General features: G+C 31.9%; 1 protein-coding gene and 1 pseudogene across 1 annotated transcript; both read left to right on the top strand.

The window, feature by feature from the left end:
• The first annotated feature begins 5,763 nt into the window (after positions 1-5,763).
• Positions 5,764-6,903, top strand: LOC116116873 (heterodimeric geranylgeranyl pyrophosphate synthase small subunit, chloroplastic-like). Its single transcript, XM_031402915.1, has one exon. It carries the CDS (start codon positions 5,764-5,766, stop codon positions 6,679-6,681), a length of 918 nt encoding a protein of 305 aa, XP_031258775.1. The 3' UTR covers positions 6,682-6,903.
• Positions 6,904-18,196: 11,293 nt separating this feature from the next.
• Positions 18,197-18,676, top strand: LOC116116872 (annotated as a pseudogene).
• Positions 18,677-20,814: the final 2,138 nt, after the last annotated feature.

The following is a 20,814-nucleotide window of genomic DNA, read 5'->3' as shown; positions in this document are numbered from 1 at the left end:
TAATTGAGCTAGGTTTGATCAACGCTATAAAATTTATTTATTATATTTGAAAGCCAAAATAAAAATATTAAAAGAAGGTTTTGTTCAAGGTTTACTCAACACTTTTACACAAAATTTTGCTTCTCATAGATTTATTCAAGTAAGAAAATATTGTGTTAATGATATTCTTTTTTCTCAGGTTCTTAATATTCTATTATTAAGGTTTGGTGATTTTTTAAAGTTTTCACTAATTATTTGGCAATAATGGCCGAGCTCGGAGGCCCCCCCTCACAAAAATTCCTGGATCCGTCACATATATATATAATATATATGAGCAGGGTGTCCGGATAGGTTTACATGCATCTCAACTATCTCTTGAGACCCTAAAACTACCGACCAAGTAAGAGTTCTAGTGACTACCCCTATTAGCAACCGAAGAGGGACTCGAACTCAAAACCTCTTAAGTAACACATCCAAGAGTCCCTATCGAACCACTTGACCACCCAATAGTAGTTAAAAAAAAATGAAATAAAAAAATTGTTGTTTGAAATTAAGAGAAGAGGATGCAACCCAAAAAAACTAATTGAGTTTGAAATTAGAAAAATTTGGTGTAAAAAAAAATTGACCAAGCGTATAAGGTTACAATCTAATATATAAAAGAATGTTTATTTAATAACAAGGATACTGATAAATTCCTCGTTGTTAATAAACGGTGGCGTTCCCGCTAATAATCGTTGCAAGTATGAGCTTAAAACAAACGACAAGATATTGAATTTGATATGTAGATGGTTGTGTATCAAAATTAAAACAATATATTCATAAGTTTGTAATGAATTTAAGGAACATAGGGTTGCCATTTTATGACTTAATTAAAGCACAATTTTTCCTTTTCTTTTTTGACTTTTGAGATATTTGCTTTAATTAGCCAAAACTCAAAAGCACCAAAAGTTCAAAAGCCACCATGTTTGGATCACTTGTAATTATAAACATCATTTCTCTAGTCAAAAGTGATATTGACAAGTAAGTTATTATACCAACATGATTGAATTTAATTGCCTTTACTAAGTTCTAGTTCTTAGGTTTAACCTCTAATTATGTTACTTATGTATCGTTAGTTTTTTTTTTTTTATAATCGGAATGTTCAGACCAGTTTGTGCATACCTCAATTAATCATTGAGATTTATTGAATATCCTACAGCTCAAAAAACTAAGTAAATATAATTTTTATGGTAAGTAATCCCAAGATTTGAACATGAGAACTTAATGAAAAGAGCAATCTTCTTAACTGTCAGATCAATCTCTTAGGGTTATATCATTAGTTGATGGTTCAAATTATTTAAAGTTTCTAATATAATAAGTTAAAATGGGTTATTATTATTATTATTTTTTTTTTTTTTTGGTGCAATCGTTTAATTTGAAATACATTGACCACTAACAGAAAATATTATATACTTTTGATATTATTAAAAAAAAAATTGAAAATTAGATCTAACTTCATAAAAAGTAAAAAGCAATTATAAATTGGAAAAATTAATTACAAAAAAATCCTAATTTCACCACTTAATTTATATATATAATATATATATATATATTATAATATAGGGTCAAAATAATATGATCATTTAAACCGACACTCCACTTAACACCAAACACCCACCTAATAACATTTGAAAAATTAAAAATGAATAAAAATATGGGTAGAATTTGATATCTCTATATATATATTTATTATCATTGAATAATAATTTTATTAATATTGGGAAGTGTAGACTTGTTCTTTAGTCTTTTGATAAATGCGTTCCACCAATGATTGTTGGTATGGTGGCCGACAACAGGGGATAATTTTCAAGTTACTTTTAATTAGAATTATTATTTTTTGTGCACTATTATTAATAACTTAATAACTTATTTTCTCCTAAAATAAAATTAAAACATAAAACATTTATCAAACGTTAACTCTTTGGTAAATAATATTCTAAATGTAATGATTCGATTCTTCATCACATTTTTTATGTTGTTTTTTATTAGTTTATTTTTTTTTAATCAAGATATTCAAACAGCTTAATGTACCTTCATTAATCTTTGGAGAAGATTGACGCAGCAACCCTCCGCCAAAGCCCACAAGCCTCACTTAAATCGCGGATGTTCAGACGGGAATCAAACTCAAGATCGTGCATCTATCCACACTATCATCAATTCGTTCTAACCATCTGGACTATCTCGAATAGGTCACTTTTTGTGTTGATCATAAAGTATAGCAAAAGATTGTTTAGGCAACTAAAAACTAAAAAGTATAAGTTTGGACTAATAACATGGACATAAATCTTTGTCGTTTAAATTTTTTAATCATTTTTACATATCGTTAATTTTATGACTTACAATAAAAAAAAATAAAAAAAAAACTCTATAATAAAATTATATGGTATTAAAAAATGATATTATATTTAATTTTAATTTTACTTATTCATTGTTCTAAACTAAAAATTTAAGTTAAAAGATCTAGTTCCTCGACATAAAGAAGATGTATATTTTTATAATAAAAAAATAGTATTATTGGATTGAAATTGTTGAATGGGTGACCTAATTAACTATTGAGAGGTTAGTTTGATGGAAGATTAGGCAAGTATGTAGGCCATATAACTAATTAATTATAGTTTATTGGGTAGATAAGAGAGGTTGACAAATTCTAAAAATAAATGATATCATGCAAAACGACTAAAGAGCATCACATGATGCACGTGTAATCACCCACCACCGTATGATCAATCATAAACATCATGTGATGTGTTTACTTTTTTTTCTTTTTTCTTTTTTCTCTTTTGACTAACATTTATTGTTGCATAGACCAATTCCAAGTTACAAGCCAACACATGTCACGAATAATTAATTAAAAGACAAACTATGTTTTAACTTAAACACTTAAGATTATATTATTTTAAAAATATTTTTATTAAAATTAATGCATTAAATTTAAACACTTGAACGGAATTGGAATAGATGTATGTGTGATTTAGATAAACTAACAATTAAATGTAATGAACATTAAAGATTTTAAAGTGGTTCGGCAAGTTAAAACTTGAGTTCTACGTTCACTGTTATCTTATGCTTTAGAGAGCTTACAATAGAAAATATAATACCTAAACAAATTTGCTAACCCATCTCTATCATTTGAAAGGTTTTTATACAAGTTGATTCATGGAAAGAGAGATAAATTTGGGATTGCATCAGAGTTGATTTACAATCCCGCGTTGCTAATGGTGTTACTCTTATCCCTTTTGGAATATCCGAGATTGAATCTTATCTTTGATCTCGTTGAACAACTACTTAGATTGGCCATTATGACGAGCTTCACCTAGATCGAGTTTAATCTGAATCGAACTGATTCTAAGTCGAACTATTTCTCTGCGAGCTTCCAAGATCTGCAAACTCTTAAGGCAAAATCACAACAATAAGAAGTAATAAATCTTTCTCGTTAATCTAAGTTCAAATATATATATATATATACAAGAAGAACATGGAACTATGAAATCCGGAAGGTTATGGGGAAAGATAATATTTGATTTGTATGCGATTTCACCAGAAAAAATTTACTGAAAACAGAATTTAGAAAATAAATATAAAAGGCTTTGAATTTTTCATGATATTTCGAAATGAGAAAATGTCAGCGTCTTGATTGGAGAAGATGCAATCTGAAAAGCGATGGGCCTATAAGCCCAGTGGGAATCACGTGATTGCATTTCCTGGTACAAAATGAAACAGAAACATCTCTTGTCTGGATTGTGGCTTTAGTGTTTTGTCCATGTTACGTGGTCGTTTTTTCCTCTTGTTACGTGGTCGTTTCCTTTTTTTAAGGTGGTTGTCAATTTTTAATAGGTAGTAAGAATTTGAAATAATGTGAAAGCTTACGATATGATCATGATTAAAATGGGTGGTTGTCACAATAAATTGTGTATTAGCTTTTCTTGAAATTAATGATGTGCATAAACTAACCAGAAGACGATAGCAACAAAAAGCGAATAATGTTTAAAGAAATTTACACATTAATTATCAACTAATGCCTTGCTAAGCTTAATTTTCTTGTGTTTAATACAATATTACCCCAAATAATTTTAATAAAATAGAACTATATTTCACATGTATTTCCTAAATTTCGCATCTTTTTCTTGGATAATATTATACTTTAATATTAATTTTTTAGTATAAACATGGATTAAGGTGAGTAGTCGATCGGTACCTTCACAAACATTAATTAAAAGTCATCTATATGAGTACTCACCTTAATCTACACGATAAAAACTTCGATTTTCTATATCAGCATAATGTCTTTTATATACTCTAATGCTCCTATTGGGTATAAATAATAATATCATTTTTAACGTGTATTTCTACTTAATCATTCAATTTAATTTAATCACAAGAAAATAAAAGTTAAAAAAAAAAAATCACATGATTTTGATAAATTACTAATATTTTATATAATAAGTCCTTTAAATAATTAAAAAAATAGGACACGTTCGCATTAAAGTTTAAAAAGGACAAAAAAATGTAATCTCAAGTCGGTTCACAACCACCACATGTTTTAAACAAAGCATCTATAAAACGACTAGGACACCATTTTGGATCATAGTCAACATCTCAATTAAAAATTATTAAAGAACTACTCAATTATAAAATTATTAAGAACAACACTATTTCATACACAATTTTTTGAGGAAGCACATATTCCCACCCAAGGTTTGACGAATTCCTAGTTGATATCCCAAGTTCCATTTATTTTAGATTCCTACCCTTAAAATAACACTATTAATAATTTTTAGGATAGTGAAGGTGCAATTATCATAATGCCCTTAACTCTAAATATAAATTAAGTTTAACCCCTAAATTACTAAAATTATGAATTAACCATCTTATTTAAAATTACTTCAATTACACCCTCAGTGACTGTGCATAGTCTCGTTTTCACCGGATCTGGGCTGTTTTCGATAGCAGCGAATCCCGTGGTCATCTCCATCACCTTCCCCATCGTCTGTCGTCCAAACCTCTTTGGTTCCCGACTCATTGGGCCCTCCAATCGCCGATGCCATCAAGCTTAGGTTTTTGTCGTTCTTCGATGGATTTTGGTTGATTCTGGCGACGAAAATGCAATGGACATCACCACTGCAACCAGTGTCTCCAAATCTACAAAACCCTTATGTCCCCAGCAACTGTTTAGTGGCCATTCGCCGTGGAGAACGACAAAAACCAGTCGCATGTTGCAACTATTGTGCTGGCGATCGGTGGGTGATAAGGGTTGCGAAGAGTAAGGTTTTGTAGATGGGAGGATGAGGGTTCGAATGGTGGTGACAATGGTGATTTTGGGTGAAGAATCATCGGAAAAGGGCAAAAAACGTCGGCAATGATGTTGGCTAATATGTGCAGAGCTTTGTTAGGGCGGCGATCTACTAATGTGTGCCTCCTCTGTGAAATGACCAATTTACCTCTAAGCTATTATAGCTAACCATTTTTCGTTACTTTAAAGGTGGGAATCGGAATAAAAAACTTGGGTACCAACTTAGAATTATCAAAACCTTGGGTGGGAATAGTCGTTTACTCCAAATTTTTTGTATTCTTTAAAGCTTTTAAAGTTTGACACATGGGCTTGCAGACAAAACCTACCATCTATAACTTTTATCATATATATAAATTTGGAGACATTTACATTTCACTCACTTCTATTACACACCGTTTTGCTTTTCATTTTCTCCTTCACTGCTCCTTCTTATTTTTCTCTTCCAAGTTTCATTCATGGCTGAGCTCGTAGCCAAGATCAATCAGACGGTCCATGTTGCCTCTGGGAAGCATACCAGCCGTCCATCATTGCCGTATAGGAGGCCCATGATGGTGTGTATGTCACAAAATAAATCTTATTGGGCCTCCATCCATGAGGATATTGAGTCTCATCTCAAGCAGGCTATTCCACTTAGGGAGCCGGTCCAAGTTTTTGAACCCATGCGCCATTTTGTCTTCACTTCCCCGCCAAGCACGGCCCCAGCTTTGTGTATCGCCGCCTGCGAGCTTGTTGGCGGCCACCGTGACCAGGCCGTGGCTGCAGCTTCTGCCCTGCATGTTATGCATGCAAGTGCTTATACTCATGAGCAGCTTCCGTTGTCGGACCGGCCTAGAGTGGTACCTACTTCCAGGCCCATAGCTCATCATGTCTATAACCCAAATGTAGAGCTGCTCCTTCCGGATGGGATTGTGCCCTTTGGGCTTGAGTTATTGGCAAGATCCGATGACCCGGCCCAAAATAACTCGGGACGGATTTTGCGGGTGATGATCGAGATGACACGTGCTTTCGGGTCACAAGAAATGGTAGATGGGCAGTATAAAGAAATATTATGTAGCCAATTAGATGACAAGGATCCACGTTACGCTGAATTAATGAATTACACGTGTGAGAAAAAGGAAGGTGGGTTACACGCGTGTGGTGCCGCAAGTGGTGCAATATTAGGAGGTGGAAGCGAGGAGGAGATTGAGAAATTACGAAGGTACGGTTTTTACGTGGGAATGATACAGGGAATATCCCAAAGGCTAATACCAAATCAATCAAAGAAAATAGAAGAGTTCAAGAATCTAGCACTTGAGGAACTAAAAGGATTCAATAACGAAGCTAATATCGAGGCGATTTCTAGTTTCATCAATGTTAATTACAGTCATGTTTAAGCTTTAAGATCACGGAAATATAAAATCGATAATGTTTTTAGTCCAATATAAGTCGATAAACAAAGAATAATATGTTTTTATGGCGGATGATTTAGGAGAATCCGAAAAGGGATTGATGTTAATGTCTAAGTTGTGGCCCTGTGGGTCTTAGTATCAAAGGATTGTATGAATTTCATGCAACAAAGTGAAGTTATCAAAATCAAAAGTTCTGGATTCTAACAAGTACTATCAAATTTATGTCTTGTCTTTATCAAATTTTGTGGTCACATGTTATGATTTTATTATATTTCTAGAACTTAAAAGAATGACCGACCAGACATAAGGCTGATGTTTCCGAAAAGATTTTATGGTTTGAGTTACAAGGAAATCAAACATATTGTCCTCCACTCAATTTGCATAAAAATTATTATATATTTTGTTGTTCAGACCAGTTTGGCATACCTAATTAATCATTGAGATTTATTGAATATCCTACAGCTCAAAAAACAAGTAAATCATAATGTTATTGGAAGTAATCAAGATTTGAACATGAGAACTTAATGAAAAGAGCAAATCTTCTTAACTGTCAGATCAATCTCTTAGGGTTATATATCATTAGTTGATGGTTCAAATATATTTAAAGTTTCTAAATATAATAGTTAAAATGGGTTATTATTATTATATTATTTTTTTTTTTTTTTGGTGCAATCGTTTAATTTGAAATACATGACCACTAACAGAAAATATTATATACTTTTATATTAAAAAAAAAAATTGAAAATTAGATCTAACTTCATAAAAAGTAAAAGACAATTATAAATTGGAAAAATTAATTACAAAAAAATCCTAATTTCACCACTTAATTTTATATATATATATATATATTATATATTATATATATATAATGGGTCAAAATAATAGATCATTTAAACCGACACTCCACTTAACACCAACACCCACCTAATATACATTTGAAAAATTAAAAATGAAATAAAATATGGGTAGAAAGATATCTCTAATATATATATTATTATCATTGAATAATAATTTTATTAATATTGGGGAAGTGTAGACTTTGTCTTTAGTCTTTTGATAAATGCGTTCCAATGATTGTTGGTATGGTGGCCGACAACAGGGGATAATTTTCAAGTTACTTTTAATTAGAATTATTATTTTTTGTGCACTATTTATTATAAACTTAAATAACTTATTTCTCCTAAAAATAAAATTAAAACATAAAACATTTATCAAACGTTTAACTCTTTGGTAAATAATATTCTAAATGTAATGATTCGATTCTTCATCACATTTTTTTGTTGTTGTTATTAGTTTATTTTTTTTAATCAAGATATTCAAACCAGCTTATATGTACTTCATTAATCTTGGAGAAGATTGACGCAGCAACCCTCCGCCACAAGCCCACAAGCCTCACTTAAATCGCGGATGTTCAGACGGGAATCAAACTCAAGATCGTGCATCTATCCACACTATCATCAATTCGTTTAACATCTGGACTACTCAGAATAGGTCCACATTTTGTTGTTGATCATAAAGTATAGCTAAAAGATTGTTTAGGCAACTAAAAACTAAAAAGTATAAGTTTGGACTAATAACATGGATAAAATCTTTGTCGTTTAAATTTTTTAATCATTTTTACATATCGTTAATTTTATGACTACAATAAAAAAAAATAAAAAAAAAACTCTATAATAAAATATATGGTATTAAAAAATGATTATTATATTTTAATTTAATTTTTACTTATTCATTGTTCTAAACTAAAAATTTAAGTTAAAAGATCTAGTTCCTCGACATAAAGAAGATGTATTTATAATTATAAAAAAAAGTATATTGGATTGAAATTGTTGAATGGGTGACCTAATTAACTATTGAGAGGTAGTTTGATGGAAGATTAGGCAAGTAATGTAGGCCATATAAATAATTAATATAGTATGGGGTAATAAGAGAGGTTGACAAATTCTAAAAAATAAATGATATCATGCAAAAACGACTAAGAGCATCACATGATGCACGTGTAATCACCCACCACCGTATGATCAAATCATAAACATCATGTGATGGTTTACTTTTTTTCTTTTTTCTTTTTTTTCTCTTTTGACTAACATTTATGTTGCATAGACCAATTCCAAGTTACAAGCCAACAACATGTCACGAATAATTAATTAAAAGACAAACTATGTTTTAACTTAAACACTTAAGATTATTATTATTAAAATATTTTTATAAAATTAATGCATTAAAATTTAAACACTTGAACGGAATTGGAATAGATGTATGTGTGATTAAGATAAACTAACAATTAAATGTAATGAACATAAAAGATTTTAAAGTGGTTCGGCAAGTTAAAACTTGAGTTTCACGTTCACTGTTATCTTATTGCTTTAGAGAGCTTACAATAGAATATAATATAACCTAAACAAATTTGCTAACCCATCTCTCATCATTTGAAAGAGGTTTTTATACAAGTTATGATTCATGGAAAGAGAGATAAATTTGGGATTGCATCAGAGTTGATTTACAATCCCGCGTTGCTAATGGTGTTACTCTTATCCCTTTTGGAATATCCGAGATTGAATCTATCTTATCTTGTCCGTTGAACAACTACTTAGATTGGCCATTATGACGAGCTTCACCTAGATCGAGTTAATCTGAATCGAACTGATTCTAAGTCGAACTATTTCTCTGCGAGCTTCCAGATCTGCAAACTCTTAAGGCAAAATCACACACAATAAATATAATAGTTCTTTAAGTCTTTTTATTTCTCAATACTAAAAAGATAGCATATAGGAACATGAACTATGAATCCGGAAGGTTATGGGGAAAGATAATATTTGTTGTATGCGATTTCACCAAGAAAAATTACTGAAAACAGAATTTAGAAAATAAATATAAAGGCTTGAATTTTTCATGATATTTCGAAATGAGAAAATGTCAGCGTCTTGATGGAGAAGATGCAATCTGAAAAGCGATGGGCCTATAAGCCAGTGGGAATCACGTGATTGCATTTCTGGTACAAAATGAAACAGAAAACATCTCTTGTCTGGATTGTGGCTTTAGTGTTTTGTCCATGTTACGGTCGTTTTTCCTCTGTTACGTGGTCGTTTCCTTTTTTTAAGGTGGTTGTCAATTTTTAATAGGTAGTAAGATTTGAAATAATGTGAATAGCTTAAGATATGATCATGATTAAAATGGGTGGTTGTCACAATAAATTGTTGTATTACTTTTCTTGAAATAATTATGATGTGCATAAACTAACCAGAAGACGATAGCAACAAAAAGCGAATAATGTTTAAAGAAATTACATTAATATATCAACTAATGCTTGCTAAGCTTAATTTTCTTGGTGTTAATACAAATATTACCCCAAATAATTTTAATAAAATAGAACTATATTTCACATGTATTTCCTAAATTTCGCATCTTTTCTTTGGATATATATACTATAATATTAATTTTTTAGTATAAACATGGATTAAAGGTGAGTAGTCGATCGGTACCTTCACAAACATTAAAAAAAGTCATCTATATGAGTACTCACCTTTAATCTACACGATAAAAACTTCGATTTCTCTATATCAGCATAATGTCTTTTATATACTCTAATGCTCCTATTGGGTATAAAAATAATATCATTTTTAACGTGTATTTCTACTTAATCATTCAATTTAATTTAATCACAAGAAAATAAAAGTTAAAAAAAAAAATCTCACATGATTTTGATAAATTACTAATATTTATATAAGTCCTTTAAATAATTAAAAAAATAGGACACGTTCGCATTAAAGTTTAAAAAGGACAAAAAAATGATAATCTCAAGTCGGTTCACAACCACCACATGTTTTAAACAAAGCATCTATAAAAACGACTAGGACACCATTTTGGATCTATAGTCAACATCTCAATTATAAAATTATTAAAGAACTACTCAATTATAAAATTATAAAGAACAACACTATTTCATACACAATTTTTTGAGGAAGCACATATTCCCACCCAAGGTTTGACGAATTCCTAGTTGATATCCCAAGTTCCATTTATTTTAGATTCCTACCCTTAATAACACTATTAATAATTTTTAGGATAGTGAAGGTGCAATTATCATAATGCCCTTAACTCTAAATAATAAATTAAGTTTTAACCCCTAAATTACAAAATTATGAATTAACCATCTTATTTAAAATTACTTCAATTACACCCTCAGTGACTGTGCATAGTCTCGGTTTTCACCGGATCTGGGCTGTTTCGATAGCAGCGAATCCCGTGGTCATCTCCATCACCTTCCCCATCGTCTGTCGTCCAAAACTCTTTGGTTCCCGACTCATTGGGCCCTCCAATCGCCGATGCCATCAAGCTTAGGTTTTTGTCGTTCTTCGATGGATTTTGGTTGATTCTGGCGACGAAAATGCAATTGGACATCACCACTGCAACCAGTGTCTCCAAATCTACAAAACCCTTATGTCCCAGCAACTGTTTAGTGGCCATTCGCCGGTGGAGAACGAAAAAACCAGTCGCATGTTGCACTATTGTGGCTGGCGATCGGTGGGTGATAAGGGGTTGCGAAGAGTAAGGTTTTGTAGATGGGAGGATGAGGGTTCGAATGGTGGTGACAATGGTGATTTTGGGGGAAGAATCATCGGAAAAGGGCAAAAAACGTCGGCAATGATGTTGGCTAATATGTGCAAGAGCTTTGTTAGGGGGGCGATCTACTAATGTGTGCCTCCTCTGTGAAATGACCAATTTAACTCTCTAAGCTATTATAGCTAACCATTTTTCGTTACTTAAAGGTGGGAATCTGGAATAAATAAAACTGGGTACAACTTAAATTTCATCAAACCTTGGGTGGGAATATGTCGTTTACTCCAAATTTTTTTGTATTCTTTAAAAGCTTTAAACGTTTGACACATGGGCTTGCAGACAAAACCTACCATCTAAACTTTATCATATATATAAATTTGGAGACATTTACATTTCACTCACTTCTATTACACACCGTTTTGCTTTCATTTTCTCCTTCACTGCTCCTTCTTACTTTTTCTTCTTCCAAGTTTCATTCATGGCTGGAGCTCTAGCCAGATCAATCAGACGGTCCATGTTGCCTCTGGGAAGCATCCCAGCCGTTTTTTTACACAGCTTTAGCAAATTTTTTTACTCTTTCTTTCTCTTTCTCATGTTATTCTCTATTAAAATTTTTGAAGACTGAAATTGTTAAATTTTCACTACTCAAGGTGTCATAATTAGCTCCGTTTTCTGTTTTATAGATTTTAGGTATGTGTATTGTTCATTTCAATTTAGTTTATTTAAGGATTGAATCATTTTTTTTCTTTTTGAGGTTTTTTATTCTAATTTGAGAGAAAAATATATTAATCTTGTGAGTTTATTTTGTATTTTCTGTCTAAGAATGAACCTGCTTTTTCAAATTAAAACCTTAACTGTATTTTAAGAACGTTATTCACCCACCACTTTCCTATATTTTAAACATCACCGTTCAGTTGTTCAAAATTATTAAAGAAATTTGAGTTATTATCCATGTTTATACTAAAAAAAATTCCCCTTCTTTTATTAATTCATATTAAAAGTCAACGTAACGTTGACTTGATTTAAGTTTTGGTTGACTTTGGCTTAATTGAGCTAGGTTTGATCAACGCTATAAAAATTTATATTATTATATTTGAAAGCCAAAAATAAAAATATTAAAAGAAGGTTTTGTTCAAGGTTTACTCAACACTTTTACACAAAATTTTGCTTCTCATAGATTTATTCAAGTAAGAAAATATTGTGTTAATGTATATTCTTTTTTCTCAGGTTCTTAATATTCTATTATTAAGGTTTGGTGATTTTTTAAAGTTTTCACTAATTATTTGGCAAATAATGGCCGAGCTGCGGAGGCCCCCCCTCAACAAAAATTCCTGGATCCGTCACTATATATATATAAATATATATGAGCACGGGTGTCCGGATAGGTTTACATGCATCTCAACTAATCTCTTGAGACCCTAAAACTACCGACCAAGTAAGAGTTCTAGTGACTACCCCTATTAGCAACCGAAGAGGGACTCGAACTCAAAACCTCTTAAGTAACACATCCAAGAGTCCCTATCGAACCACTTGACCACCCAATAGTAGTTAAAAAAAAAATGAAATATAAAAAAATTGTTGTTTGAAATTAAGGAGAAGAGGATGCAACCCAAAAAAAACTAATTGAGTTTGAAATTAGGAAAAATTTGGTGTAAATAAAAAAATTGACCAAGCGTATAAGGTTACAATCTAATATATAAAAGAATGTTTATTTAATAACAAAGGATACTGATAAATTCCTCGTTGTTAAATAAACGGTGGCGTTCCCGCTAATAAATCGTTGCAAGTATGAGCTTAAAACAAACGACAAAGATATTGAATTTGATATGTAGATTGGTTGTGTATCAAAATTAAAACAATATATTCATAAAGTTTGTAATGAATTTAAGGAACATAGGGTTGCCATTTTATGACTTTAATTTAAAGCACAATTTCTTCCTTTTCTATTTTTTGACTTTTGAGATATTTGCTTTAATTAGCCAAAACTCAAAAGCACCAAAAGTTCAAAAGCCACCATGTTTGGATCACTTGTAATTATAAACATCATTTCTCTAGTCAAAAAGTGATATTGACAAGTAAGTTATTATACCAACATGATTGAATTTAATTGCCTTTACTAAGTTCTAGTTCTTAGGTTTAACCTCTAATTATGTTACTTATGTATCGTTAGTTTTTTTTTTTTTTTTATAATCAATGTTCAACCAGTTTTGCATCCTCAATTAATCATTGAGATTTATGATATTCCTACGCTCAAAAACTAAGTAAATCATAATGTTATTATGGTAAGTAATCCCAAGATTTGAACATGAGAACTTAATGAAAAGAGCAAATCTTCTTAACTGTCAATCAATCTCTTAGGGTTATAATCATTAGTTGATGGTTCAAATATATTAAAGTTTCTAATATAATAAGTTAAAATGGGTTATTATTATTATTATTATTTTTTTTTTTTTTTTTGGTGCAATCGTTTAATTTGAAATACATTGACCACTAACAGAAAATATTATATACTTTTGATATATTAAAAAAAAAAATTGAAAATTAGATCTAACTTCATAAAAAGTAAAAAGCAATTATAATGGAAAATAATTACAAAAAAATCCTAATTTCACCACTTATTTTTATATTATATATTATATATATATATATATATATATATATGGGTCAAAATAATATGATCATTTAAACCGACACTCCACTTACACACCAAACACCCACCTAATATAACATTTGAAAATTAAAAATGAAATAAAATATGGGTAGAATTTGATATCTCTAATATATATATTTATATCATTGAATAATAATTTTATTAATATTGGGGAAGTGTAGACTTTGTTCTTTAGTCTTTTGATAAATGCGTTCCACAATGATTGTTGGTATGGTGGCCGACAACAGGGGATATTTTCAAGTTACTTTTAATTAAGAATTTATTTTTTTGTGCACTTTTTTAAATAACTTAATAACTTATTTTCTCCTAAAAATAAAATTAAAAACATAAAACATTTATCAAACGTTAACTCTTTGGTAAATAATATTCTAAATGTAATGATTCGATTCTTCATCACATTTTTTATGTTGTTGTTTTATTAGTTTATTTTTTTTTTAATCAAGATATTCAAACCAGCTTATATGTCACCTCATTAATCTTTGGAGAAGATTGACGCAGCAACCCTCCGCCACAAGCCCACAAGCTCACTTAAATCGCGGATGTTCAGACGGGAATCAAACTCAGATCGTGCATCTATCCACACTATCATCAATTCGTTCTAACCATCTGGACTACTCAGAATAGGTCACATTTTTGTTGTTGATCATAAAGTAAGCTAAAGATTGTTTAGGCAACTAAAAACTAAAAAGTATAAGTTTGGACTAATAACATGGACATAAATCTTTGTCGTTTAAATTTTTTAATCATTTTTACATATCGTTAATTTTATGACTTACAATAAAAAAAAAATAAAAAAAAACTCTATAATAAAATATATGGTATTAAAAATGATTATTATATTTTAATTTTAATTTACACTTATTCATTGTTCTAAACTAAAATTTAAGTTAAAGATCTAGTTCCTCGACATAAAGAAGATGTATATATTTTTAATAAAAAAAAGTATTATTGGATTGAAATGTTTGAATGGGTGCCTAATTAACTATTGAGGGTTAGTTTGATGGAAGATTAGGCAAGTAATGTAGGCCATATAACTATTAATATAGTTTTTGGGGTAGATAAGAGAGGTTGACAAATTCTAAAATAAATGATATCATGCAATAACGACTAAAGAGCATCACATGATGCACGTGTAATCACCCACCACCGTATGATCAAATCATAAACATCATGTGATGTGTTTACTTTTTTTTCTTTTTTTCTTTTTTCTCTTTGACTAACATTTTTGTTGCATAGACCAATTCCAGTTACAAGCCAACAACATGTCACAATATTATTAAAAGACAACTATGTTTTAACTTAAAACACTTAGATATTATTATTTTAAAAATATTTTTATTAAATTATGCATTAAATTTAAACACTTGAACGGAATTGGAATAGATGTATGTGTGATTAAGATAAACTAACAATTAAATGTAATGACATTAAAAGATTTTTAAAGTGGTTCGGCAAGTTAAAACTGAGTTCTACGTTCACTGTTATCTTATTGCTTAGAGAGCTTACAATAGAAATATAATATACCTAAACAAATTTGCTAACCCATCTCTCATCATTTGAAGAGGTTTTTATACAAGTTATGATTCTGGAAAGAGAGATAAATTTGGGATTGCATCGAGTTGATTTACAATCCCGCGTTGCTAATGGTGTTACTCTTATCCCTTTTGGAATATCCGAGATTGAATCTTATCTTTGATCTCGTTGAACAACTACTTAGATTGGCCATTATGACGACTTCACCTATCGAGTTTATTCTGAATCAAGACTGATTCTAAGTCGAACTATTTCTCTGCGAGCTTCCAAGATCTGCAAACTCTTAGGCAAAATCACACCCAATAAGAAGTAATAAATCTTTCTCGTTAATCTAAGTTCATATATATTATATATACAAGAAGAACATGGAACTATGAAAATCCGGAAGGTTATGGGGAAAGATAATATTTGATTTGTATGCTTTTCACCAAGAAAAATTTACTGAAAACAGAATTTAGAAAATAAATATAAAAGGCTTTGAATTTTTCATGTATTTCGAAATGAGAAAATGTCACGTCTTGATTGGAGAAGATGCATCTGAAAAGCGATGGGCCTATAAGCCCAGTGGGAATCACGTGATTGCATTTCCTGGTACAAAATGAAACAGAAAACATCTCTGTCTGGTGTGGCTTTAGTGTTTTGTCCATGTTACGTGGTCGTTTTTTCCTCTTGTTACGTGGTCGTTTCCTTTTTTTTAAGGTGGTTGTCAATTTTAAATAGGTAGTAAGAATTTGAATAATGTGAATAGCTTACGATATGATCATGATTAAAATGGGTGGTTGTCACAATAAATTGTTGTATTAGCTTTCTTGAAAATTAATTATGATGTGCATAAACTAACCAGAAGACGATAGCAACAAAAAGCGAATAATGTTTAAAGAAATTTACACATTAATTATCAACTAATGCCTTGCTAGCTAATTTTCTTGTGTTAATACAATATTACCCCAAATAATTTTAATAAAATAAGACTATATTTCACATGTATTCCTAAATTTCGCATCTTTTTCTTGGATATATTTACTATTAATATTAATTTTTTAGTTAAACATGGATTAAAGGTGATTAGTCGATCGGTACCTTCCAAACATTAATTAAAAGTCATCTATATGATTACTCACCTTTAATCTACACGATAAAAACTTCGATTTTCTATCAGCATAATGTCTTTTATATACTCTAATGCTCCTATTGGGTATAAATAATAATCATTTTTAACGTGTATTTCTACTTAATCATTCAATTTATTTAATCACAAGAAATAAAAGTTAAAAAAAAAAAAATCTCACATGATTTTGATAAATTACTATATTTTATTATAAAGTCCTTTAAATAATTAAAAAAATAGGACAGTTCGCATTAAAGTTTAAAAAGGACAAAAAATGATAATCTCAAGTCGGTTCACAACCACCACATGTTTTAAACAAAGCATCTATAAAACGACTAGACACCATTTTGGATCTAGTCAACTCTCAATTATAAAATTATTAAAGAACTACTCAATTATAAAATTATTAAAGAACAACACTATTTCATACACAATTTTTTGAGGAGCACATATTCCCACCCAAGGTTTGACGAATTCCTAGTTGATATCCCAAGTTCCATTTATTTTAGATTCCTACCCTTAAAATAACACTATTAATAATTTTTAGGATAGTGAAGGTGCAATTATCATAATGCCCTAACTCTAAATATAAATTTTTAACCCCTAAATTACTAAAATTATGAATTAACCATCTTATTTAAAAATTACTTCAATTACACCCTCAGTGACTGTGCATAGTCTCGGTTTTCACCGGATCTGGGCTGTTTTCGATAGCAGCGAATCCCGTGGTCATCTCCATCACCTTCCCCATCGTCTGTCGTCAAAACCCTTGGTTCCCGACTCATTGGGCCCCCAATCGCCGATGCCATCAAGCTTAGTTTTTGTCGTTCTTCGATGGATTTTGGTTGTTTCTGCGACGAAATGCAATTGACATCACCACTGCAACCAGTGTCTCCAAATCTACAAAACCCTTATGTCCCAGCAACTGTTTAGTGGCCATTCGCCGTGGAGAACGACAAAAACCAGTCGCATGTTGCAACTATTGTGGCTGGCGATCGGTGGGTGATAAGGGTTGCGAAGAGTAAGGTTTTGTAGATGAGGATGGGGTTCGAATGGTGGTGACAATGGTGATTTTGGGTGGAAGAATCATCGGAAAAGGCAAAAAACGTCGGCAATGATGTTGGCTAATATTGCAAGAGCTTTGTTAGGGGCGGGCGATCTACTAATGGTGCCTCCTCTGTGAAATGACCATTTTACTCTCAAGCTATTATAGCAACCATTTTCGTTACTTTAAAGGTGGGAATCTGGAATAAATAAAACTTGGGTACCAACTTAGAATTTCATCAAACCTTGGGTGGGAATATGTCGTTTACCTCCAAATTTTTTTGTATTCTTTAAAGCTTTTAAACGTTTGACACATGGGCTTGCAACAAAACCTACCATCTAAAACTTTTATATCATAATAAATTTGGAGACATTTACATTTCACTCACTTCTATTACACACCGTTTTGCTTTTTCATTTTCTCCTTCACTGCTCTCTTACTTTTTTCTTCTTCCAAGTTTCATTCATGGCTGGAGCTCTAGCCAAGATCAATCAGACGGTCCATGTTGCCTCTGGGAAGCATCCCAGCCGTCCATCATTGCCGTATAGGAGGCATGATGGTGGTGTATGTCACAAAATAATCTTATTGGGCCTCCATCCATGAGGATATTGAGTCTCATCTCAAGCAGCTATTCCACTTAGGGAGCCGGTCCAAGTTTTTGAACCCATGCGCCATTTTGTCTTCACTTCCCCGCCAAGCACGGCCCCAGCTTTGTGTATCGCCGCCTGCGAGCTTGTTGGCGGCCACCGTGACCAGCCGTGGCTGCAGCTTCTGCCCTGCATGTATGCATGCAAGTGCTTATACTCATGAGCAGCTTCCGTTGTCGGACCGGCCTAGAGTGGTACCTACTTCCAGGCCCATAGCTCATCATGTCTATAACCCCAATGTAGAGCTGCTCGTTCCGGATGGGATTGTGCCCTTTGGGCTTGAGTTATTGCAGATCCGATGACCCGGGCCAAAAAACTCGGGTCAGATTTTGCGGGTGATGACAGAGATGACACGTGCCTTCGGGTCACAAGAAATGGTAGATGGGCAGTATAAAGAAATATATGTAGCCAATTAGATGACAGGATCCACGTTACGCTGATTAATGATTACACGTGTAGAAAGGAAGGGGGTTACACGCGTGTGGTGCCGCAAGTGGTGCAATATTAGGAGGTGGAAGCGAGAGGAGATTGAGAAATTACGAGGTACGGTTTTTTACGTGGAAGATACAGGGAATATCCCAAAGGCTAATACCAAATCAATCAAAGAAAATAGAAGAGTTCAGAATCTAGCACTTGAGGAACTAAAAGGATTCAATAACGAAGCTAATATCGAGGCGATTTCTAGTTTCATCAATGTTAATTACAGTCATGTTTAAGCTTTAAGATCACGGAATAAAATCGATAATGTTTTTAGTCCAATATAAGTCGATAAACAAGAATAATGTTTTTATGGCGATGATTTAGGAGAATCCGAAAAGGGATTGATGTTAATGTCTAAGTTGTGGCCCTGTGGGTCTTAGTATCAAAGGATTGTATGAATTTCATGCAACAAAGTGAAGTTATCAAATCAAAGTTCTGGATTCTAACAAGTACTATCAATTTATGTCTTGTCTTTATCAAATTTTGTGGTCCACATGTTATGATTTTTTATATTTCTAGAACTTAAAAGAATGACCGACCAGACATAAGGCTGATGTTTCCGAAAAGATTTTATGGTTTGAGTTACAAGGAAATCAAACATATTGTCCTCCACTCAATTTGCATAAAAATTATTATATTTTTGTTAGGGGTTTCTATGATATCGAAATTCTTAATCTTGTCGAGTATGTTTACCGAACTATGTTTAACAATTCATATGGGACAATGGTATCCTTGTAATTTTCAAAAATATTTTATAATTCATGTAAACAGTAATATCATTTTAAGAAACCACCCCTAGGTGGTCGGGTGAGGCTATATAATTTTTTAGGTATATTATTCAAAAGATCTTGAGTTCGATTCCCTATGTTGCTAATAAGGGTGGACACTAGAGGGTTTACCTGATCATTAATTTTAGAGTCTAGTAGATAAGTCGAGGTGCACGTAAGCTGATTCAGACACCCCTATTAGCAACATTAGGAAACATATGAAACCATTATCATAAAACCTTAATTGTCGATAAAACTTTAATTGTGATTTAAGGTTAACTGAACTATGATTTAATGATTTGAAAAAACGTATAGCTGATATATATAGAATTTTGAGAAATTATTGAATTATATGGGATTTTATAATTCATGTGGGTGGGCATAAAAATATTTTTTGATCATTTATGTGATTTAACACATAGTGATTATAAATTAATCATTACTTTATAATTACTGTTCCTAATTATTTAATTATATATTAGAGGTGATTGTTAGGCAAAAATCGTCTTGGGCTTGACGACGCCCACTAACGAATAAACATGTTACGGCCCAAGGCCTCAACCCATTCCGATTGGGCCCACGCTAAAATCACCTTGCGACCTACCCACTCTATGTGTTGGCTATCCTATAAGTTAAGCTAAACTGGGTTTCAGCCCATTATCTGCAATAGTATAAATAGGAAATCAGAATCTCATTCTATTTCCTCTCTACTAAGATTTCAAATCTCACTCAAACTATTAAACTTATCTGCTAAGGTCAGAAATCATATCTCTTCATGATAGGAGATTATCTCCCAAAATAGGACTTAGTGTCCTACTAGATTCTAACTCTTATTTAAACTATTAAACTTAATCTGATAAGGTTAAGAAATCATATCTCTTTTATGTAGGGATTATCTCCAAAGATGACTCAATGTCCTACTAGGATTCCAACCCCTTAGGTTCACTATAAAAACAGAGGCTTGCCCTCTCATTAGCAGGCAATCTCTCACACATCAATCTACACCACTATAAACCTCTATTGTTCCTAAGTTCTTGCTCCCAAGACCCGACGCCTCCGCCGTAGTCCTAGCCTCCGACAAGACTCCTGGTAATTCTTCTCTCCTTAATTCTTATTAACTCTTTCAGTCTTGCTGACTTGAACGTCGGAGTGCCTACGGCAAACACCACCTCGGTGTTTTCCGAAAGCTTCACGCTTGCCCTTTCATGTGTGCAGGTCTAACGATGTCAGTGACGTCAACCTCACGGGATCACACCCTATTTTCATGACGGTAGATTTTTTACATCTACAGTGTGACTAACACTAAA

This window comes from Pistacia vera, unplaced genomic scaffold, assembly GCF_008641045.1.
Source record: "Pistacia vera cultivar Batoury unplaced genomic scaffold, PisVer_v2 Contig787, whole genome shotgun sequence".
Lineage (NCBI taxonomy): Eukaryota > Viridiplantae > Streptophyta > Magnoliopsida > Sapindales > Anacardiaceae > Pistacia > Pistacia vera.
This window is presented reverse-complemented; position numbering and strand designations above follow the sequence as displayed.